This window comes from Lampetra fluviatilis, chromosome 33 (genome assembly GCF_964198595.1).
Source record: "Lampetra fluviatilis chromosome 33, kcLamFluv1.1, whole genome shotgun sequence".
Classification (NCBI taxonomy): Eukaryota; Metazoa; Chordata; class Hyperoartia; order Petromyzontiformes; family Petromyzontidae; genus Lampetra; species Lampetra fluviatilis.
The window spans coordinates 8337675-8363530 of record NC_136307.1 but is presented as its reverse complement, the minus strand read 5'-3'; the positions used below and the strand labels follow the sequence as shown (position 1 = coordinate 8363530).

At 41.7% G+C, this 25856-nt stretch overlaps 1 protein-coding gene across 4 annotated transcripts in view; it reads left to right on the top strand.

Moving 5' to 3' along the window:
- The window catches only part of LOC144944025 (estrogen receptor beta-like), a 154267-nt gene that overhangs the window by 35908 nt on the left and 92503 nt on the right, over positions 1–25856 (top strand). For 3 of the 4 annotated variants that reach the window (XM_078872033.1, XM_078872034.1, XM_078872035.1), the window contains one exon: positions 7956–8164. In XM_078872033.1, the coding sequence (XP_078728159.1) occupies positions 8001–8164 (164 nt within the window). In that variant the 5' untranslated portion in view covers positions 7956–8000. Of the gene's footprint in view, positions 1–7045; positions 8165–25856 lie in introns of those variants that run through there. The other variant, XM_078872032.1, reaches the window with a different exon arrangement.

Below are 25856 nucleotides of genomic sequence, written 5' to 3'. Positions count from 1 at the left end.
TCCATAGGTTTGTTAAAAAAATGTTTTAATGCATATACTGGTCAGTTAAGAAAACTATTACATGAATACCACGATACAGAATATCTACATAGCGTTTATAGAGTATATTTACCTACAAAGCTATTCTGGATATTATATATCACAAGTAAAGTAAGAGTCCAGAATTGTTGACGCTGATAAATTGTGGGGAAAAAAAATCAGGCGTGTGATTAATTTAATAATACCAGTTTTATTGAGAGCACTTTATGCTGATTGCTTGCATGCTTGTGTGCTCCGTAACTGGGCAACCTCAAGTTATGGACTTTGTTAAGATTATAGAGAGAGATGTGCTTTGCTACTGTCCCAGTTGCTAATTTTGTGTGCGTACAGTCGCCATGTCCAGCCATCGTAGCCAGCCATTTAAATCGTTCAGTTTGGGATTATACAACCCCAGCAGTGCTAACGCGTAACATTTTTTTCCGTCAAAATGGTTGTGTTCATTGGCACGGCTGTCGGAGTTACCCTACCAGCACTATATTTTCAGAAAAAAATTGAGCGTGACATTCTTAAAGCAATCACGGAATAACTTGAAATAATTATATGTAATGTTTGTTTTGCACTGTGTCATGACATAACCTTTAAAATGTTACCAAATGTAGAAACGAACATTTGTGGGGATTTTTTCTCCACACCACCCCCCTACATATGTCACAAAATTATACTGGGGAATGGTAGCTCCAATCACAACACATAGAAGGTTGCAACATAAGCTTTTCTACACTATGGGAACCTCATTTGCCAGTAAAAATATGATAATTGGTTCTTTACCCTTCTATCTGGCAACAAAACTGAACACCTTTTTACAAGGAGTCATGTTTGCATAGACCGCAATACCTGCAGTCATAATACAAACAAAAGAACATAACTCTGATAATGTGCACTGTCCTTAAAGTTGATTGATCCACACCCGAGACAGCTTTCCTTAGAGCCTAGTCTCATATGGGTTGGACCAGATGACGCCAAAAGGCGCACAACTCAAAGACAATGCACCATCAGAGTATGAGAGCTCGGGGCAAGCATCTACACTATGGGAACCTCATTTGCCAGTAAAAATATGATAATTGGTTCTTTACCCTTCTATCTGGCAACAAAACTGAACACCTTTTTACAAGGAGTCATGTTTGCATAGACCGCAATACCTGCAGTCATAATACAAACAAAAGAACATAACTCTGATAATGTGCACTGTCCTTAAAGTTGATTGATCCACACCCGAGACAGCTTTCCTTAGAGCCTAGTCTCATATGGGTTGGACCAGATGACGCCAAAAGGCGCACAACTCAAAGACAATGCACCATCAGAGTATGAGAGCTCGGGGCAAGCATCTACACTATGGGAACCTCATTTGCCAGTAAAAATATGATAATTGGTTCTTTACCCTTCTATCTGGCAACAAAACTGAACACCTTTTTACAAGGAGTCATGTTTGCATAGACCGCAATACCTGCAGTCATAATACAAACAAAAGAACATAACTCTGATAATGTGCACTGTCCTTAAAGTTGATTGATCCACACCCGAGACAGCTTTCCTTAGAGCCTAGTCTCATATGGGTTGGACCAGATGACGCCAAAAGGCGCACAACTCAAAGACAATGCACCATCAGAGTATGAGAGCTCGGGGCAAGCATCTACACTATGGGAACCTCATTTGCCAGTAAAAATATGATAATTGGTTCTTTACCCTTCTATCTGGCAACAAAACTGAACACCTTTTTACAAGGAGTCATGTTTGCATAGACCGCAATACCTGCAGTCATAATACAAACAAAAGAACATAACTCTGATAATGTGCACCGTCCTTAAAGTTGATTGATCCACACCCGAGACAGCTTTCCTTAGAGCCTAGTCTCATATGGGTTGGACCAGATGACGCCAAAAGGCGCACAACTCAAAGACAATGCACCATCAGAGTATGAGAGCTCGGGGCAAGCATCTACACTATGGGAACCTCATTTGCCAGTAAAAATATGATAATTGGTTCTTTACCCTTCTATCTGGCAACAAAACTGAACACCTTTTTACAAGGAGTCATGTTTGCATAGACCGCAATACCTGCAGTCATAATACAAACAAAAGAACATAACTCTGATAATGTGCACTGTCCTTAAAGTTGATTGATCCACACCCGAGACAGCTTTCCTTAGAGCCTAGTCTCATATGGGTTGGACCAGATGACGCCAAAAGGCGCACAACTCAAAGACAATGCACCATCAGAGTATGAGAGCTCGGGGCAAGCATCTACACTATGGGAACCTCATTTGCCAGTAAAAATATGATAATTGGTTCTTTACCCTTCTATCTGGCAACAAAACTGAACACCTTTTTACAAGGAGTCATGTTTGCATAGACCGCAATACCTGCAGTCATAATACAAACAAAAGAACATAACTCTGATAATGTGCACTGTCCTTAAAGTCTGATGGTGCATTGTCTTTGAGTTGTGCGCCTTTTGGCGTCATCTGGTCCAACCCATATGAGACTAGGCTCTAAGGAAAGCTGTCTCGGGTGTGGATCAATCAACTTTAAGGACAGTGCACATTATCAGAGTTATGTTCTTTTGTTTGTATTATGACTGCAGGTATTGCGGTCTATGCAAACATGACTCCTTGTAAAAAGGTGTTCAGTTTTGTTGCCAGATAGAAGGGTAAAGAACCAATTATCATATTTTTACTGGCAAATGAGGTTCCCATAGTGTAGATGCTTGCCCCGAGCTCTCATACTCTGATGGTGCATTGTCTTTGAGTTGTGCGCCTTTTGGCGTCATCTGGTCCAACCCATATGAGACTAGGCTCTAAGGAAAGCTGTCTCGGGTGTGGATCAATCAACTTTAAGGACAGTGCACATTATCAGAGTTATGTTCTTTTGTTTGTATTATGACTGCAGGTATTGCGGTCTATGCAAACATGACTCCTTGTAAAAAGGTGTTCAGTTTTGTTGCCAGATAGAAGGGTAAAGAACCAATTATCATATTTTTACTGGCAAATGAGGTTCCCATAGTGTAGATGCTTGCCCCGAGCTCTCATACTCTGATGGTGCATTGTCTTTGAGTTGTGCGCCTTTTGGCGTCATCTGGTCCAACCCATATGAGACTAGGCTCTAAGGAAAGCTGTCTCGGGTGTGGATCAATCAACTTTAAGGACAGTGCACATTATCAGAGTTATGTTCTTTTGTTTGTATTATGACTGCAGGTATTGCGGTCTATGCAAACATGACTCCTTGTAAAAAGGTGTTCAGTTTTGTTGCCAGATAGAAGGGTAAAGAACCAATTATCATATTTTTACTGGCAAATGAGGTTCCCATAGTGTAGATGCTTGCCCCGAGCTCTCATACTCTGATGGTGCATTGTCTTTGAGTTGTGCGCCTTTTGGCGTCATCTGGTCCAACCCATATGAGACTAGGCTCTAAGGAAAGCTGTCTCGGGTGTGGATCAATCAACTTTAAGGACAGTGCACATTATCAGAGTTATGTTCTTTTGTTTGTATTATGACTGCAGGTATTGCGGTCTATGCAAACATGACTCCTTGTAAAAAGGTGTTCAGTTTTGTTGCCAGATAGAAGGGTAAAGAACCAATTATCATATTTTTACTGGCAAATGAGGTTCCCATAGTGTAGATGCTTGCCCCGAGCTCTCATACTCTGATGGTGCATTGTCTTTGAGTTGTGCGCCTTTTGGCGTCATCTGGTCCAACCCATATGAGACTAGGCTCTAAGGAAAGCTGTCTCGGGTGTGGATCAATCAACTTTAAGGACAGTGCACATTATCAGAGTTATGTTCTTTTGTTTGTATTATGACTGCAGGTATTGCGGTCTATGCAAACATGACTCCTTGTAAAAAGGTGTTCAGTTTTGTTGCCAGATAGAAGGGTAAAGAACCAATTATCATATTTTTACTGGCAAATGAGGTTCCCATAGTGTAGATGCTTGCCCCGAGCTCTCATACTCTGATGGTGCATTGTCTTTGAGTTGTGCGCCTTTTGGCGTCATCTGGTCCAACCCATATGAGACTAGGCTCTAAGGAAAGCTGTCTCGGGTGTGGATCAATCAACTTTAAGGACAGTGCACATTATCAGAGTTATGTTCTTTTGTTTGTATTATGACTGCAGGTATTGCGGTCTATGCAAACATGACTCCTTGTAAAAAGGTGTTCAGTTTTGTTGCCAGATAGAAGGGTAAAGAACCAATTATCATATTTTTACTGGCAAATGAGGTTCCCATAGTGTAGATGCTTGCTCCGAGCTCTCATACTCTGATGGTGCATTGTCTTTGAGTTGTGCGCCTTTTGGCGTCATCTGGTCCAACCCATATGAGACTAGGCTCTAAGGAAAGCTGTCTCGGGTGTGGATCAATCAACTTTAAGGACAGTGCACATTATCAGAGTTATGTTCTTTTGTTTGTATTATGACTGCAGGTATTGCGGTCTATGCAAACATGACTCCTTGTAAAAAGGTGTTCAGTTTTGTTGCCAGATAGAAGGGTAAAGAACCAATTATCATATTTTTACTGGCAAATGAGGTTCCCATAGTGTAGATGCTTGCCCCGAGCTCTCATACTCTGATGGTGCATTGTCTTTGAGTTGTGCGCCTTTTGGCGTCATCTGGTCCAACCCATATGAGACTAGGCTCTAAGGAAAGCTGTCTCGGGTGTGGATCAATCAACTTTAAGGACAGTGCACATTATCAGAGTTATGTTCTTTTGTTTGTATTATGACTGCAGGTATTGCGGTCTATGCAAACATGACTCCTTGTAAAAAGGTGTTCAGTTTTGTTGCCAGATAGAAGGGTAAAGAACCAATTATCATATTTTTACTGGCAAATGAGGTTCCCATAGTGTAGATGCTTGCCCCGAGCTCTCATACTCTGATGGTGCATTGTCTTTGAGTTGTGCGCCTTTTGGCGTCATCTGGTCCAACCCATATGAGACTAGGCTCTAAGGAAAGCTGTCTCGGGTGTGGATCAATCAACTTTAAGGACAGTGCACATTATCAGAGTTATGTTCTTTTGTTTGTATTATGACTGCAGGTATTGCGGTCTATGCAAACATGACTCCTTGTAAAAAGGTGTTCAGTTTTGTTGCCAGATAGAAGGGTAAAGAACCAATTATCATAAGCTTTTCTCTTTCTACTTATGTTTAGAGTCTTTATTTATTTAATCAGGAACCCATATCCGAAGTTTAGTTGAATTTTCCAGATTTCAAACAAATTCCTTTCAGGGTTTTTTTTTTGGAACACGTTTTGGATAGTTGCGGCCTGGATTTTGAATTGTATTGAAAGCACAATTCTAGCCACATCTTGTTTACAAAACCTAACAAGAGAGTTCACTCGGTTCATGCCTGGAATTGTTTTTAATGAACGTTTTATTTGTGTTGTGATGACATGCTGTCTCTTTAAACGGTTTTGGTAATTTCTGTATAAAATTTTTTCCATTTATTAAGGACACTGTGACAACTTGGAATAACTGCATCATACAGACGTGTACAGCCTTTTGGCGTCCTCTGGTCTAACACCTTCTGAGACTAGGCTCCGAAGAAAGCTGTCTCTGGTATGGACCAATCCGTTTCAAAGACAATGCATATATTATCAGTGTTTTTGGTTTGCATTCTGACCACAAGTATTGTGGTTAATGCAGACATGATTCCTTGTAAAAGGTTTCAGTTTGGTGTTTTAACATCTTCACACCGGTTTTGTTGCCAACAAAATGGGAAAACCTATTCTCACATTTGAACTAACCAGATTTTATGACCAAATAGTCATTTTGATCATCAATGTCAATGAACCTCGGGAAATTATTGACGAACTTACCAAAGAAGGCTGTAATTTTGCTGAATAGATAATAATTACTGGAATGTCACAAATAATAACACCAATCTAGGGTATTTATTTAAGGCAAACTAGGATTGAAATGATGGACCAGAGGCAAGTAAGAGATAGTTTGAAGTGCATTTAGAAAATAATAAATTTTATGATGAAACCCCCCAACATAGCAATGTCCTTAAATATCCAAAATTTCAATCGGTGCATAATCCCTGCTATGACATTTGGATCACGACATGGACACGAAGGAAATGGAACAAGAGCCGAAAAGTACCGAAATAAATAGATGCATGCTGGGAAATACAGAGAGGCAAAAATAGGAACAAGATTGATCAGACATGAAATGCAAATTATAGACGTCAAAAAGTAAGTGGGCCTCTGAGCAGGGTACATCAATCGAGGGGATCATGACTAATGGACAAGATTGGTGACACAGTGGCAGCCAAAGGAGAGAACACGCCCAAGAAAGTGACCACTCTGGTGTTAAAGTGATGAGATCAGATCATGTGCAGTTGCCTGATGCATTTTGGCATTGTGATTGACATTGGGAGGCCTTCATCCAGCAGATCATGGTCGGCAATGATTATAATGATGGTGACATGCCTTGGTACATTAATGCTAACCGTTATAACTTTTTTTCCTAAATATGATCTCGGGTAAGGTTATTGTGAAAAAAAAAATGGGTTTCATTACATTTCTTCAATTTATTTGAAGAAACAAAAATGTTATGCACAAACAATGGGGAAAATAATGGTACTTATAAGAGAAAATGCGTGTAAAGATAAACATTTTTCGGAAAACAGACAATGGATCATTGATGATCATCTTCCCATAATGAATGGAGGCACAATACACAGTGTTGGGTGCAGGCGTGTTGGCGCATGTGAACTTGTGCGTGCGTATGCATGCTCATGTGTTTGTGTTGGAGAGAGCCGACCATTTCTGGTGCGCACGCGTAGGACTATAGGAAAGGTAGTCCGTAGCGCATAAGCATGGCCAGAAAGTCAGGGACATACATTATATTGCTCATCTTTGTGAGAGGCAGTGCAGTCTTGACAGCAGTGGCAGAAAAGCAAGAAAATAAATAAGTAAGCGGGTTAGCCGGGGAAAAGAGTGAGCGTGTGCAAGGACGCGGGCATAAATCATTTGCCGAGATGAGTTATGGGAACAGCATGGCCCCGCTGGGTGGCAGCTCGCCAAGTCTCTGTGACGCCATGTGACCCTCCCGACTGTGGGTGTAGGCGGACCCAGGGCCCTGGTTGGTTGAGTGGGTGGTGCTTTGAGCCTACTTGGCTCTGACACTCCATGGCAGCGAGCATATCAGTGTTACAGCCTCTCCTCCTCTCCACCAGTGGGGAAAAGGGTCTTCGGTGTACAGTGCTTATTGGTGTCCTGCAAGAGGGAATGATATGTAGTTCATATGTCAGATTTGGTGGGCGACAGCGCGATACGTGAAGAGTGTACTTTATAATCGCCAATTTATATTTTTTTCTAGTGTGCGCGAGTCTTTGGCACGGAAACGGTCCTCTGATGCCGTAAAAAGTTGCGGCACGCAAGCGAGGGTTGGTGTGGTGCCAGCGCTGGTTTTGCCTGTGTTGGGACTTGCCATGTCCGTCAGCAAGGAGTCTGCTGAATCGGCTCTGGAAATAAAATCGCAGGCAGACGATATTGTCGGCCGGGGCCTACCCTCTTCCTGCTATACACTGGCCGGCATGCCCTACTCGTCGTCATACATCATGGAGATCTACCGGAGCTGGGGCGAGCCACACCCTTCGCTGTTTGTTGGCGGGGTGGGCACCAGCAACAGTGTAGGCCGAAGTGGCATTAAAAGCCCGCTGTCTTCTCCCGATCAACCAGTCTGCCTCACTGGACCCCACGGGGGATTTGTGAATGGAGGTGGAGGCGGCGGTGATGGCAGCTTTGGTAGTTGCAGTACAAGCAGCAGTGGCCCAGGCAGTAACAACTGCAGCAGTGGTAACGGCATAGCAAGTAGAAGCAAGAGCGCTAGTGGGACTGGAGCTGGCATTCTGACTGGGATACAAGTGCTGGGGGGCACGCCGCCTCACTCGCTTCTATTCCTTGCCCATCCCCACAATCATCACCAGCAAGCGAACGGCCAGCGGCAGCAGCAGCAGCACGTGCCGCAGCCGATGATGTCGACGCAGCTGCCTCCCTTGCCGCCTCCCAGCGCTGCACAGTGGCTTCACCCGGGCTCTTCTCCCCACCCACCGGGCCAGGTTTTCTTCCGTGAGCCTGGCTGGCACTCTGGGTCTCCCAGTCCCAAACCTGCTGAGCACGTGTTCTCCATCCACAGGTCAGCCGAATGCTCGCCGCTCACGCCTGGATGTTGTTTTTCGCTTGTGTTTTGTGAGGCTTGTTGTGTTTGCGGCACTTGAGTCTCTCCGAATACATCAGGTTCATTCGGTACATTTTGATGGGGTAAAAAATATAGCCTGTTAAAGGCAAAAAACCTGTGAATTTGATGGAGTTAAATTGAATAAAAATGAATGTGAATTAAGCTGTTTAACGCCAATTTGAGGTTGTTTTTATTACCTGTTTGCGTGAGCTCCTGTAAAATAGTCGTACAATGGACTTTTGTAGACATGTGTAGCAGCAACATGAACGAAAGGGACGTGCCAAAACGATATCTAATTTACAGTATGCTTAGTTGGGTGCAACATCTTTTTTTACATTAATCCTGGAAAAAAATATGAACTAACATTCTTGTTTAAATTAGTTAACATGCAGGTCGATTGAGCCGTGGCCATGGACTTTATAATGGATCGAGTTATGGATTTAATTTAGTTTGTCACCGTGTGCAGAAAGAAATTGGAGAGTTTTTGAGAACTGTGCTAATTAATATTGTGTGATACTGCAAGCCGGGCCTGGTTAATTTTGGGAAAGTGATTATACTGCAGTCAAATGCTCTACCACTTGGCTATACCCCTCAAAAATTGATGATACTGACTATGTATGCTGTATTTTCCCTGAGCAGTAGAACACTAGCTCACAATTACCTAGTGTTAATTTTTGTTCTTGTTTTTTATTGTGGAAAAGTGCTAAAAAAAAGGAAAATTTGCACAAGCTCGCAAACCCGTAAATTTCGTCTTTTTTTACAATTAGAATGCGTTTAAATCAATCCAGGGTATTTGAGTTGCTAACTTTTCCAAAGTAATTTTGAAATTCAGGAATTACGAATTTTAAAACTACCGTGTTGCATTTATTGCATAAAAGCGACGGCTGGAGTTTTAAATTCCAAATATATTTGTTCAAATTGCACCAGCGTATATATATGTAAAAGTAAATTTCGTAAACAATATGGATTTTTTTTCATGGCACCTACTCTTCTCAGCAAAACGGATATATATGGTTATGCTGTGTCGCAATTTGTTTTATATATTTTTTTGGTTAATTTGGAGTTTAATGAGATACCAAAAAAAAATCCACGATAGAATGAAAAATCTCGGCTTACGTTGAAAGATTGCGTTGAAAGATTCAATGTATGCTTTACACAGAGTGGCACGTACAATGTTTTGTAATTTAATTTTCCCCCTCACTGTTGAGTTATTTTTACATAGTGGGGCCTAAAGTACACGAATTATACTATGCTCCACTATTGTTAATAATATTTACAGGAACTCAAGCAGTCTTGTTCTCATTGTGTAAACGAGAACCTCTTTGCAAATGCTTCGTAAAACCGGGGGACTCAGTGCTGTTGTCTGGGTATTAGAAAGCCATTGAAATTCAGTTAATATTTTACCAATGAAAACGGACATTGTGTGTATATATAAAAATAATTGACACATTAAAATAATGGATGTAGGAAATTTCAGTTAATTCTAAATAATTAAATGACAAAATGTTAATGATGGTATCGTTATAATTGTTATTGCTTTCGTTGTGCATAGCGAATAATAATAATAATAAAAAGCTAGGATGTTGCATAACAGTCGTAGGCCCACTTGGGACAGAATGGGTATAAAAAAAAGTGTTGGTAATAATAACCTAAGGTGTTCCGTAATGGCCGTGGTCATAAAAAACGCATTTCACAATGTTCATCTCTTTTTACGATGAGAAGCATGAGCGTATATTCACTCTGCACACATTTAGCTACGTAAGGTGATGTGTCTGCGAGTGCCTGTAAGTGTGTGTGTTGAGATGAGTGGGTTGCATGCGGTTAGTTTACTGCACTACAACAACAGGCATCCTGGGTTTCCATTCTTGGTGCTGCATACCGATTGCAATGTTTGTGTGTTAAAGAACACAGAGACATGGTGATAAGATAGAAAAATATATTCTCAACAAATGGAATTTATTTTGCTTTGCAGATTGTTTAAATGCATCATTTCACTATCGACGTTAATGCATATTTAAAATTGCTTGCATGTGTAACGCTGCCATTAAGAGCCATTACATCGTTTCAACTGTTACGTTACAATAATTGATTCCTGGCTGGTCTTTTTTATAAAAGCATAATTCGCAAAAGTCGCATTACCCAGGAACAGTGCAACTATAAAACGTTTTACTCACCGTGGAAATCTGTGTCCCAGAATGGTTTCGCACAAATGATTAAAACGGATGCTTTATGATGCCGTGTACTTGTTTTTCAGGGGGGGGTAACTTTTCCACCACCTTGATAATGTCTGAACATTATGTGCACGATGTTTATCATTTTACTGTAGGGCCCTCACAACCTCACATCCGGACTGTGGTCAAGTTCCAGGATTTCTCTTAAAAAAAAATAGGGGTTGGCAGAGAAGATACAGAAATGCCCGGGTGTTATTTATATCGGTCCTCGCAAGGTCATTGGTATTATAAAAAGTAATACTCGTTGAACAGGAAAAAACCACTTCCAACCATATTGTGGCTGTAGAGGCGTAAGATTTCTTGCAAATGCATGGGCCACGTGCTCGGACTTTTGATTGGGCCCTTGTCACAGTGATCCTCAAAGTGAAATCCCAAATGTCCTGACCACTTCACTTAACCTTGCGCTTGATGCGAGCTATTGCATGCCATTACTCAGTCGGAGTGTGCATAGCCAGCATTGCCCCCTACTGCAAACATCTGAGCAGGAGTCTTCTGAAAAAGAGCGATTAGACATCACTGAGGCATACCTGGGCAAATAAGCATCACGGTAATAATGGCGATGAGGCTGGAGCCCTATACTTTGTTTTCTGCCTAGAAAAATAACTCTTATCTCTTACCTCATTTAAAAGAATGTGGGATTTGTATCTGTTCTACAATTATTTACGTTTAGAAATTACAAAAAACATGAAAGCATAGCAGATACAGCTTAAAGTCACTGCATGCGCGTTTTCAAGCTGTGATTGAATAACTTGTGGAATCTTTTATCTTTCAAACACTATACATGAGAGAAGTAAACAAACCCATTTGCAGTTCCTTGTTTTGAGAGACTGCAAACAAATGCCACTATGTGCATGCTTGAAATTGAAGCGATACTGGTGATGCTCATAAAGACATTTATACGAGTTATTTTCATACGTCGATCTATGCTCTTTGAAAGCACGTTGTGTTTGATTCTCATTTTGCACTTACAAATATTGAGCGAACATTTTTTTAAAGCAGGAAACTTCTTTTTGGTCACAATCAGGAGAGTAAAATTTATCCCATTACTTGTAGTTACCCACACTTGCAGTGCCAGTAAATTTTGTGAAATTAACCGTTTGTATTTTTCTCCCCAACAATGGTGTTGATTTTTTCACCCATTTACAACTCTGGTAGAAAGGAGTGCACCACTGCATGCTGGAGAATGGTCCGTGGAAGCAGATAACACAGAAATGCTTCTGAAAGCTCTTCAAGTGACTACTTATACACAATAGGGGGCAGTAACCTTCCCACCGTCCCTGCTATAGAGTCCTGTAACGTTTATCGCACAACAGGCAAACCGATATTTCAAAATCTCAGAACTGGAATTTAGCCAATCTGTGAATTTAACATGGTGTATTTTTTTTGCACAGTCATTTCTGGCTGGGCTGAAACCTTCATCAGTTCGCTGCACTTGAGCACCCCGTTTAATCTCAAGTGGCTACCCAGATTCAAACCTAGGTTCTCAGCAGTACCAGCTTGGCACTGACCTCTGAGCCACCCAGCCATCTCATTGTATATAAGTAGACAATGTCTCGCCACTTAAAAAAAAAAATTCACAACCCATCAGCCGCACGGCCTTCTGGGAGTGAATTTTAGTAGCATTGATTTCAAGACAAGAAAACTGTGGACCAGTTTCAACAATAATTGTCTCATCAGCAGTCATGCTCGCTTGAATTATTGGACAAAGCTGTTTGGAATCATCTTGGTCTCAGAGTAAATGTCTTAACAACTCTCTTTAGAGATGTTGTTTTTCATAATCACTTGCATCTGTAAGGAGTTAAATGTTAATTTCGTTGATGTGTTTCTATTCAACTCTTGCCAGTTGTGAGATTTTCCTCTCTCGTGTAATACATCATTAATTATCTTCCAATGTAGCCATGGTATATTATGCTTTCACATCAGCAGTTTGATGAAGACATTTAAAAAAATAGAATGTATAAACGTTCACTCAGCTTGCTCATTTATAGGTTTTATGCAGCTTTTGAATTTCCTGAAATTAAAATCTATTGTTTTCCAAATAAGTGATCTTTAAATGCTTGTGATGGTAAAGCTTTAAATCAAAATTTATATTATTTAGCTTACCAAAATTGCCGTTTGAAAACGAAATCATCGCAGTCATATAACCCATCTGTCCAAGCCTGAATCAGACTATTTAATTCACATATTCTTAATCCAGAAATATTTTAACACTGTAATTGTCGTTATTTAATTGTTTTTGTATCTGTTGTTTTTCCAATTTCAACATGCTTGTGCAAGCCAGGTTAAGTTGTTTAACGCACTTGGAAAGTGACTTGGAAGAGAAAGGTTTAATAAGCATGAACTGTACAAAAGAATGAGTATAAAACAGACTGACGTGGAGGGACTTAATTTGGCCCCATTGTCACAGAAGCTGTTAGAAGGAATAGAAAAAAAGAATGTTTCGATGAATAAGCTGTGGACGTCGCTTATGTTGATGTCAATTAACACCAGCAGTTTCACTGACACTAGTCGTTTTACCAGACAGAGTGCTATTCAATTTCCCTGGCTCCCTGTGGCAGACCATCTGTGGAATTCCAGCATTCCTGAAGCCTCTAAACTCACCCGTTTGAGGATAACATTGTCACCTAATTTCCTACGGGCTCTCTCTCTCCTGTCTCGGGAATGCAATTTGGTAGGTAGCAAGTAATATCAATTCAATGAAAAGGTTTTTTTGGAAATGGAGGTAGTGTTTGAAAATAAATAAACCTGGATTTGGTCAAAAATATAAAAATTCACATTCGTCAGTTGGTTTGCTTGCAAGATGCTTCCGTCGTGGTATTTGAGACTGCATGTTTTTTTTTTTGAACTAGACCTAATATAAAATAAAGCAAAACAGTAGTGTCCACATTGGACAAAGGAGATCCACACGAGCCACAACCCAACAAACCGTACAAATTATTCTTATAAATGAAAATGTAAATTATGCACTTATTGTTGATATTCGTGTCAGATGTGTTGTCATATATATGTACTGTATGTGCATTCAGACAGCGGTGTATAACAACAGTTCATTTTGAATGCTTGTACCTGTTTAACACGTGTAGAAATCGCATTTTTCCAATGCATCACTTCTTAAGCTAGCTTTTCTTTTTCATAAATATTAATTGAGTGAGTCCAATGCCTATGTTTGTAGAAAAATAACAACTGTTTATTAAGGAGTGTGGGGGGCGGTGGTGGTGGGGAGAAGCTCGCAGGAGCTTACATGCTTATATTCTGCTCTCTGTGCTCGGTAAACATAAACTGGCTGACTGCCTCATGGGCTTTTTTCTGGATTCTTTACGAAGCGACATATCCTTACTGGCCAATTCCGTAGCTAATTAACCACACAGACCTGTCTCCGTTGAGTGATGCTACCCATCACGTAGACAATAAAATGGAAGAAAAACCATACATATGAATGCATTTTTAAATGCTTTACAGTGTTTTTTTTACTCGGAAATATTCATCGTCTGGTTTTTAATCGCAACTCTTGGTTTTCTCGAGCGTAATTCCCTTATTACAACACAACTTTATACTAAACATATTTTTTAATATTGGGCCTTCATTACAAGAGTTGTCATCACATGATACATACATTTGATACAGACAGATAGACGGTCAGACAGCTAATGTATTAACACTTTAAACTTTAGTTGGAAAGCATTACAAAGTGGGGGATCACTGCACTTTTTCATATGTCATTTTCAAGGCATCATCGCTCCTACATTGTCATTCTTTAATCTGCTACATATAATGGTCCTCGAGGTTTTTTTTCTCTATTATATATAAATAAAACTCCCTGCTGGCATGCCCCTGTTGAATTAAAATTTTAAGCGCAATAGAAATGTAGATTATATGTATGCGGTGTTCATCTGTTAAAAAACAACAGAAGTAGCTTTAAGGTTTTTTTTTTAAGCACGTTTTCTAGAAAGAAAATTGCAAACTATACGTGAAATGTATTTTCGTTTGTCCGAGTAATTTGAATATTAAACGAGCATGTATTGTACAGTACGTGAGACAGACATCCCCATGGTGCCGTTTACAAAGCTCCGCTGTTTTTGTAAACACCGAGACTGCATGCATTGAATGCAAATAACCACTCCCGGGACTCATTGGTGCAGACATGCCAAGGGTTTGCCACAAAATGCTTTCATAGAAATTCCTAAGCACATCATGTTCAGAAGTGGCACGTGTATGCATGCACAGGGCCGGGATCTCATTAACCACGTCGCAGAAGTTATTAATTGCAACAAAAGAGGAGGTGAGGAGGAGAGGGCATAAAACTGCTATTTTGCTGCAGCAGCCGAGCACATTGTGTCTTTCATCTCACCAGGTCTTCACTGATTCACCCGAGCCTGTAGTTCATGTAAAAAAATTGGTCTCAAGCTGTCAGCTGTCACAGTTGTTATTAATTAAACTCGCCTCTTTGGTTCTGCGGAAGTTGTATACAGGAAGTCTGGCATTTCATATTGTTTACACATACGTGTAATAAAGCTATAGGGACTGTGAGTACAATGTCATGAGCAAAAAAAGTTTTAAGCCCTTCAAACATTATACGATTTGAGCTTAATCACTCCCACATATGTACTTTTTATTGTTTGTACATGTGGTCTGTTGCAAAAGAAGTCTGTGGGTTTGGCCAACGTAAAAGACCTTCACTAGTTGTTAAGGTCATGGTAGTTGTTTCCTGATCAGTTGAAGCGAGAGAGAGAGTCTGCTCACAACTTATTTCACTGGAGCTCATATTTTTTAAGATCAAAGAAGCCATTGCCTTTTGAATTAAATACATATGGTAGCGCACAGGATGAAACAAAAGATATAACAAGTACGAAAAGACTGTAATAGCACCAGGTGTGTCGTGAGTAATGGAACATACACCGGAAAGTGACATCTCGTGAAATTTCTCAAATTTTACATAAAAAAACCTCTGCCGCTCGTTGCCTTCCTGCACAAGTATGCACGGTATGCCAAGTAAAAAAAGGTCTCCATACGAACGTGTGGTGTCATTTCACGCTTCGGCTGGATTCACGTAGAGGAATCCTTATGATTTGGTTGCAAATCAGCTGTACCGCCAGGAATTGATGGTTGCACTGACCCATGCAAATTCGTTCAAAAAATAGTTATGGGTTTCAGCCATCGCTTCTCTGGAGCGCTCCATTGGTGGTACGACTGTGCTCATATGGAATCATATGGTAATTAATTGTTTGGCATCTGTCCTTCAAAGCCGCTGCTTTAAAGTTCACTCAACCAAAATAGCTCATGGGTTTTGCACATGAAGATATTATCTTGTGGTTTGTTCTTAACGGTCTGAAATTTTTGTTTAATTTTAAAATGTATTTTTCATTCAGATCCTGCCGTGGCGTATTGGACTTGCAATCCAGAGGCCGCTGGTTCAGTTCGTTCTCCCAGCACGGCAGTTGAGACAATGGGGCATTCCCTTGAATCCCCTCCTCCTATATCCACCCAGAGCAGTATATAAATGGGTACATTGCAGTTAGTCTTGTGGCAGGCCACACATGTTGGGGCAAAGTGTGGGTTAGGTAAAAATACTCTCGTACCGGAGGCCCTTCTGCCAAGCAAGCATTTGCAAAGCTGTACCTTTACCTTTCGTCGCGGATGTTAACTACCTCACTTGGTATACAGAAGATCGTGGGTTCAATTGCATGTTCCTCCATGTGGTCGTGTCAATTTTTTTCCGGGTAGTCCGGTTTTTCCCTCCGCATTTAGTAACTTGCATTTAGAGCATTTGGCTGCTATAAATGGTCCACGTGATGATAAGCCACTTCGTTGAGCTATCATTTGTGGCCAGGTGACTTCTGAAAAAGAGCTATATAGCTCAGTGGGCCTTACCTGGTAAGAAATATATATACGAGGTGTGTTCAGTGAAATTATTGTGTTAAGAATTTTGTTTTGCCAAAATCAATCCCTAAGATTATATATTTTTTTAATTAGGTGAATTTGGACCATAACGGTAGCACATGGTGGATTAATTTGTCGGACAATGCCAGAAAGCCCTTATCATGCACTTTACACAGATGGTGCAGAATTTATGAAGCATCTGTGGTAATTGAAGTGTAAACTATGTGCAAACTAACTCGGAGGCGATGGCAATACTGCTCAGCTGTTCACCCACTTCACACAATTATGCACCATTTCTGGGTAAATATTTCTGAGATCTAATCCAACCTTTAATTTCGCTTTTATCATTGTAATCAGCATCATTGGAATCCGCAGCAACCATGATCTATTACACTGGTCAACACACTTTTTCTGGCATAAGGTATTCCAACGGTTTTAAGGTAATTTTGGGGTGATGATTGCAAATCTGGCATCAGTTTTTGTCTATCACATCAGGTTTTTGAGATATCAAATATTGCATTTTCAATAAAAACTGCAGAAGAAAAATATTAAATAAATGTGGATATCTACATAAAATGATATTATAAACACACTATCCTAAAAATACAGCACCATATTTTAACACTAAAGCAGTCAATGACTCGCAACAACTTTCAATCATAAGTGACAGTTAATTTCGGGTAAAATCAATGAAAATGGGGTATGCCGATAGCATAAAAATTAGATGTGATAGAGCAAATCTGAGATCAGATTTGGAATCAGCACCCTGAAATTAGTCTAAAACAGCTGCAAAGGTCCAGGCCAGAATTTTTTTTTGTTGACCAGTGTTATAGGTGGCAGCCAGTGTTGGATAAAGGCCTCGCCAAATCGTTTCCATCTCTCACAGTACCACGATGCAACAATCCACAGTTCACCTCCACAGTCAAGATAGAGCGTCGTGATTCTCGTCTTTGGAAACATCTTCCAATGTCGCTGTGAATGACTGATGAAAGTGTGTCTTCTTTTCTGACACCAATTTGTAATATTTCTACTTTCTTCTTGCAGGTCTTGGTTCGTGAGAGTTTGGATGACTGTATCAATTTACATTGAGTCAAATGCGTCTGTTATAGTCAGTCAGCCAGATACATACTCAGCAGATAGCTATAGCAAAGAACATCATAGAGCCCAGAAATTCGACCATCTCTCAGATGAAGAAGAGTATGTTCCCAATGGCACATTTGTCGAAGTAAACTGTGCCCTCCAAATTACGAAAATTTGCAAAAACTTTTGGACTAGATGGTATTCACTGTGTACATCATAAAAGCAACAGGATCAGTTTATTGGGTCAAAATTAGCAACTTGTATACACAGAAATGAAATACCTCAATCATGATTTTCTTTTTATTACAGACCCTATGAGCCTGTTATCGCACACGTATAAAATGTTTGCAAATATTATTGTGAACAGAATACTGAAAAATTTAGAGGCAAACAAACCGTAAGAGCAAGCTGGGTTTCGGAAAGGTTTTTCTACCATCGACCAAATACATACTGTGAGAATAGGTTTTTCCCCTTTTATCTGGCAACAAAAAACACCTTTTACAAGGAATCATGTCTGCATTAACCACAATAACCACAATACTTGTGGTCAGAATGCAAAAATAACCATAATTTGATAATATATGCATTGTCTGAAACTGATTGGTCCACATCAGAGACAGCTTTCTTTTGAGCCTGGTACTGGCAAAGGAGGTCCCATGATGTAAATACATACTATCGATCATACTCTTGAAAAGACTGATGAATCACATACTATTATGCTTAGCAATGTTGGTAGGTGACCATAATGGGCCAAGCTTATATCCATTTTAACTACAGATTGACTGCCAAGTGTCTGCTTAATCACTACCACAACGTTATGGTGTTTTAAGTAATTCCAAGCAGGCTTAGTGGCTGATATTTTCTAACATTTCACAGATTCCTAAGCATAGTGAAAGGAAACAAGAACATTTATATTAAGTCGTGAATAATTGTAGATGATTTTCATATAATGGGCATAACAGTGGAAAGAAAGATAAGGTCATATAAAGTTATCTTCTGTTTTCAATGTTATACCCCCCCCCATCCCCACAACTGCATTCACTCACTAGATGCACTTTGAATTTAATAAACATATCCCAGCAGAAAATAAATATATTTCTTGATCTTCAAATCCAGGCAACCACAGCGACTTTGACTTCTTACTATGTAGGTTTTCCAAGGTATGCTGCTGTGCAGCTCTAAGATGTGTTTGTTTTTTGGTCGTACCACGTGTTGTTCTGCACGATGCCCAAAAAATGTTATTCCATGTGCTCGGTATCTTCTTGAAGAACTGGAGAAGCTTGTTGCACAACCTGAAAAAAAAACACAACGGAGACCTTTCTGAATTTTTCATCATTTGACCGTGCACGCCGTCTCTTGAGGTTTCTGAACTGAAGTCTAGAAAGTGGTCACTCGGGGCTAGGTCTGGGCTGGACGATTGATGGTTTTTGTTCCTCGATGCCGTATTACCTTATCTTCCTGTCCACTGACACGTGCGAGCCAAGTGAGCATGGGGCCCTTGCTGTACGGGTGGGGTTATCCGCTGGCGGTTTGTGGAGCTAAGTCAAAACCAAACCGCGATACGTTGGCCTCTCAAGACGTACCTGAATATGGCTCGGGACCAATCAGAGCTAGGACAGGGCTGACGATGCATTTTTTAACTGCAGCTTGAGGCAGTATATAACTTTCAACACAGCGTCACCGCGTCATCTCCTTGCTTCTCGACGTGTTCATTGCGTGTGAGGTCATTAGCCCGGCTGGGGTTCTGCAGTGGGAAAAAAACCCAGAAGGCTTCCTGAAATGCGCCAGGCTAGCTTGGCACGGCTTGGTCGAAGAGTGGCAAAGAGGTATCCTACAGCAGCCGGGACCTACTGGGACTTGTGACCCGTAACGTTTATCATGAATGTAAAATTTACACCACAAGGCAATGCTCTATGCCTGTTTCTCGTTCAAGGCATTCATGTTTTATTGTTGTGGTGTGGTCGCATACACTTGGTTCGTGCAGGTGTGATGAACAGACATGGCACAGCATGTCTATCTACCTATTTACCTGGCGCTCGTCCATGCTGGGGTATCACCAATTTGGAAGCCTTTCACGCCACTTCATTGGGTTGGGCTGATAATGGTCCACGGAGCCGAATGGTGATCATGACCAACACATTCGTATTTTATGAAATCGCGGCAGTAAAAATGTGTATTACAACGTAACAACCGTGGTGTAATGTGTGATTGCTGCTGAATTTTTATAACCAGAAGCATAGGGTATGACTACAAATGTGTGATTCTAAGGCCTATTACTTAGCGTTGCAATTAAATGATGGTGCCAGAGGTTTAAACAAAGCACTTCTGTCACATAGTTAAATTACAAAAGTTATTCTACCGTTCAAGCAACAGTAAAGTCTTTACGTTTGACAGCATCTGTTAAAACGTGTGCATATGATCTGGGCTATTTCCTGCCTTACACAGAACAGCTATTCTTTATAACCTGTAGCAAAATTAAAGTTAAAGGCGCAGTGCAGTACATGTTTACCACCTCGCCTGGTATACAGGAGGTCGTGGGTTCGATCGTCACCCTATATATATGGAGTTTGGATGTTCTCCCTGTGGTCGGCGGATTTTTCTCCGGGTTCTCCGGGTTTTCCCTCCACATTTAAAAACATGCGTTTAGAGTATTTGGCTGCTATAAATTTACACATGATACGCCACTTCGTTGTGCTATCATTTGTGACCAGATCGCTTCTGAAAAAGAGCTATATAGCTCAGTGGGCCTTACCCGGTAAAATAAAAAAAATAGTTTAGTTTTAATAGTTTTTAATTGCTCACGCCACTTCTGGTGGAAGGGCATCCATGAGTGAAAGCTCTCGAGAATACCTCTTGAGGATATTTGGCCTACTCTATCACACTAACTAGACATCTTGGCACAAGTGGGATCATCCACACTTTACACCACCATACTCGAGCTGCCGGTGGACGATCTGCCGATCCACGGGGGAGTTTAAGTGCCACGTGCAAGGAAATTGAATCAAACTGGGGACCTCTTGATTGCAGGTCCAACGTGCTAATCAGTAGACCACGGCAGCGTCCCATGCACACTTCACAGCATGGAACGTAATTTTTCCTTTGGTATCCTTTAGCGAGGCTTTTAAAGATTTTATTATTTGTTTTTAGTTGATTTCAATAAAATGTAAAGGCATTTTTTTTGCGCGAGTTCCTGCATATGCCACATTTTGAATAGCCTTGTAAGTCTTACCATCCCCATGATTGCACAACTTCAGTTAACTGTATTCACGGTAAGTCTCCAGCCAGCAACCTTGGTCTGGCCTTCGCCTTTAGTAACGTACTTCCTTTGTGGAAAGTTTTCAAAGCTTCTATTTTTTTTCGTAGGAAAAATTATTCATAGGTTCCTCAGCACTGCCATTATAATAGTGTGCTTCGGAACGATGTGATGTGGAATTTAAGGTGGCAGAGTATAGTAATACGTAAAAAAAATAGGCCCAGGTTTTTGTATGCCTTTCATGCAAATGCTGCGACTCCTTAACATAATTTGCGAGAGCGCACCTTCGTGGCATAGCTGAGGCTTTGTGGTAATAACCTGCCCGGCAGTTTTCAGAGTCTTTTTGTTCATGGTCTGTGACACTTTACCTTGTTGCTTATTCCCCCCCCCCAAGCTGTGTGAAAGCAATCATAAATCAATGTTTTGATTTTGTTTGGTAATTTTTTAAGTTGCAAACATAATCTCTGTGCATTTATATTACCTTTTAAATGTGTTATAGCTCTCTCTCTCTCTTATATCTAATGCTCACATGTTCGTTGCATAGCACTCTCATTCCTTTGGATTGCACTCTCATAATCACGTCTTTTGAATTGCACTCTCATACTCACAGTCCCTTTGGATTATACCCGTTGGGTTGCACTTCCTCGTCGAAGAGGCCGCTCTTCTTCTCCTTCTTTTCTACAGTTACATGCTAATTTCTCACATTAACATCATGCTAATCTCTCACATTAACATAGCCACTTCCGTGCCCTCTAATTTCTCACATTAACATCATGCTAATCTCTCACATTAACATAGCCACTTCCGTGCCCTCTAATTTCTCACATTAACATCATGCTAATCTCTCACATTAACATAGCCACTTCCGTGCCGTCTAATTTCTCACGTTAACATCATGCTAATCTCTCACATTAACATAGCCACTTCCGTGCCCTATAATTTCTCACATTAACATCATGCTAATCTCTCACATTAACATAGCCACTTCCGTGCCCTCTAATTTCTCACATTAACATCATGCTAATCTCTCACATTAACATAACCACTTCCGTGCCCTCTAATTTCTCACATTAACATCATGCTAATCCCTCACTTTAATATAGTCACTTTCGTGCCCTCATCGAGGAGGCCGCTCTCCTATCTTACAGTTACATGCTAATTTCTCACATTAACATCACTAGCCCTGGCCACTTCTTTATGACCCTTGAGCTACACCTATTTCAAACCTTTTAAAACAGTCTGCCTCAGCAGCAGACCACGCTTTCCCACCTGATGATGGACGCTTGTGTTGCGCCCGAAACGTCGTGATTTATTTTATACGTACGTGACTTTACCGAAAGAACCAAAGAGTAATAATAATAAATAAACAAATAATCCTTAACACTGTCAAAGCATATTTTAATGTTAACTTTTGCTACACTTTTGCCTGCCCATGTGGTCTTATTTGTTAATGCTGTTTTAAGTGTAAAATTATACACACACACACAGTCTATGATTGTTTAATCGTCAATCATTTTACATTCACTGTTGAACGAAGGCCTCATCAGACCTTTACCGTCCCGCATGATCCTCCGATACTATTATCCACGTTCTGCGTACGGGCTCATCCCCATTGTGTGCCACCTTTTGTGGTGGTCATCCTCTTGATCGCGTTTCCACCTTGGGTTTGCCGTTCTATCAAAAGTCTCTTTCACCAGCTACCGTCGCTTCCAGCAGTGTCTCCTGCCGAATCAGCTTGCTTTTCCTCGCAGTAGTCATAATGTAATAGCTCTAATTGGCATTTATGTTCTGATCCATTGTTCCTCTTTCATCCTCTTAGTTTCATTTCCAACATTAATCTCCTCTTTGTGCTTCTGTTTGTATTCGTAAACTTTTTTTTTCATGACACTGATTGAATACTTTCTACTTTAGGCACATTGGTTTTGTTTTTCATTTTCAGAATAAATGTCTCAAATGCGCTCCACTCAAATGCACCCCGCATTTGAAAGAAGTTCAACATAAAGTGAGGGAAAAAAGTATTTGATCCCCTGCTGATTTTGTACATCTGCCCACTGACAAAGAAATGATCAGTCTATAATTTTAATGGTAGGTTTATTTGAACAGTGAGAGACGGAATAACAACAAAAAAATCCAGAAAAACGCATGTCAAAAATGTTATAAATTGATTTGCATTTTAATGAGGGAAATAAGTATTTGACCCCTCTGCAAAACATGACTTAGTACTTGGTGGCAAAACCCTTGTTGGCAATCACAGAGGTCAGATGTTTCTTGTAGTTGGCCACCAGGTTTGCACACATCTCAGGAGGGATTTTGTCCCGCTCCTCTTTGCAGATCTTCTCCAAGTCATTACGGTTTCGAGGCTGACGTTTGCCTTCTCGAACCTTCAGCTCCCTCCACAGATTTTCTATGGGATTAAGGTCTGGAGACAGGCTAGGCCACTCCAGGACCTTAATGTGCTTCTTCTTGAGCCACTCCTTTGTTGCCTTGGCCGTGTGTTTTGGGTCATTGTCATGCTGGAATACCCATCCACGACTCATTTTCAATGCCCTGGCTGAGGGAAGGGGGTTCTCACCCAAGATTTGATGGTACATGGCCCCGTCCATCGTCCCTTTGATGCGGTGAAGTTGTCCTGACCCCTTAGCAGAAAAACACCCCCAAAGCATAATGTTTCCACCTCCATGTTTGACGGTGGGGATGGTGTTCTTGGGGTCATAGGCAGCATTCCTCCTCCTCCAAACACGGCGAGTTGAGTTGATGCCAAAGAGCTCCATTTTGGTCTCATCTGACCACAACACTTTCACCCAGTTGTCCTCTGAATCATTCAGATGTTCATTGGCAAACTTCAGACGGGCATGTATATGTGCTTTCTTGAGCAGGGGGACCTTGCGGGCGCTGCAGGATTTCAGTCCTTCACGGCGTAGTGTTTTACCAACTGTTTTCTTTGTGACTATGGTCCCAGCTGCCTTGAGATTATTGACAAGATCCTCCTGTGTAGTTCTGGGCTGATCATTGCAACTCGACGAGGTGAGATCTTGCATGGAGCCCCAGGCCGATGGAGATTGCCAGTTCTTTTGTGTTTCTTCCAATTGGGAATAATCGCACCAACTGTTGTCACCTTCTCACCAAGCTGCTTGGCGATGGCCTTGTGTAGGTCTACAATCTTGTCCCTGACATCCTTGGAGAGCTCTTTGGTCTTGGCCATTGTGGAGATTTTGGAATCTGATTGATTGCTTCCGTGAACATGTGTCTTTTATACAGGTAACAAGCTGAGATTAGGAGCACTCCCTTTAAGAGTGTGATCCTAATCTCAGCTCGTCACCTGTATAAAAGACACCTGGGAGCCAGAAATCTTTCTGATTGAGAGGGGGTCAAATACTTATTTCCCTCATTAAAATGCAAATCAATTTATAACATTTTTGACATGCGTTTTTCTGGATTTTGTTGTTGTTATTCTGTCCCTCACTGTTCAAATAACCCTACCATTAAAATTATAGACTGATCATTTCTTTGTCAGTGGGCAATCGTACAAAATCGGCAGGGGATCAAATACTTTTTTCCCTCACTGTACGAACGTAATGCACTTGCTCGCATCTTCATTTCATCATTTCGATCCCAGTCTAACTTCAGCAGTTGCCTTAGCTATACAAAGTCTGCTGTGTTTTCCAGTTGTCCCTCCAGCTGTTATTTCCTTTTATATTACATTATCTCACTTTTATTTAAAGCCCGCTTTGCAGTCTTATTTGTTAAGTTCTTCATTAGTTTCCTGGAGTTCGTTACCATTGCTTATAATGACTGCCATTATTTATCCAATTTTGTTTTTGGAAAAATATATTTGAGTGCCATTGAATAATCTTGGTGAGAGCATTTCTCCTTTCTTGACTTCTTTGCGGATTAGCATTTTGTTACCCTCTGTGTAGTAACGCTCACGACTCGTTCACACCGGATAGTTGGAGGCACACTGGTTTATTAACACCATACGTTGTGACATACACACTGGAGGGGGTATCGGCCCCCTCACCCGTCTATCTGAGGACACACCTCCTAGCTAACCCTAGCCTGCCTCAGAGTCCTCCTCTCGTGGACTAGGGGAGGCTATCTTGGCCCGACACTGGTCAGTCGGGCCCGGTACTCAGAGTCCAGACCGGCACTGGCTCTGGCTCTGGTACCACGCCACTGGCTCGAGCCTGCGCGGTCCTGACAAGGACGGCGTACCAGGGGGAGACCAGGGCTCTATCTAGGACGTCTTCCGTCTTCTCTTCTTAGCTAACACATCCTCTCGAGCCCCCCGATACATTCCCCTTTTATACACCCCCCTCCCTGAGGGGTGGGGCCCCGGGGGATCGTAGCGTCCGAAGCGCGGACGTCGTAGAGGGCACCTGCCCGTGCACTCACGTAGCCCCGCCCACTGTGCTTGTTTACCATAGGCTGCCATGCATAACGGGCTCTCTGTAACACCCCTACATCACTCCCCCCCACATAGCATGCAGCCGTCCCGGCTGCCAACATACAAAAATTTGACAATAAAGGTGCCTTCACCCCCTGACCGCGCGTGTGCCTCACTATTTTTGAACCATAACAGGAACCAGAACAAGACGCAACAACAAGATGAGAAACAACCCGTCGCACCCCCCCCGAATAAATACGAATTCCGTAAAAAAACAGCCTATATACAATCAGCAGGGAACCCACCACGCACACACAACACACGGTGAACCCAACATATGTACATCCGAGGAGCGGGGAACACACCACCCACACAACACCCAATAACCACAACAGCTATGTACACACTTTCCGGCCTCACAACAGTTTGCGCATTTTAGCGCGCGTCCTTGCAGCGGGCCCCTCACACGGGGCAACCGCGCGTGGCGGACCATCAGGTGGCGACTGTCCGTCTTGGGGTGAGCATTCATCTGACTCCGCGTGACCCTCGGTATCCGCAGGAGGGGTGATCGGGCGTGAGCCCGTCACTCCTGCTGCTCCTGAAGGTGGCACAGCCGGCAAGGCATTAGGTGAGAGCGACGGAGACGGACCCAGCAAGTCGGCCGACCCCCCACATGTTTGGCCACGCGCGTGTGAAGTGGGGTTGTGTACCGCAGCGAAGGGTTTTAATCTGGAGGGGTGCACGAACCATCGCCGTTTCCCCCACTTGATGCGCACGCACTGCGGACGTAACACCTCCACCACTTCCACAGGGCCCCGCCACGGC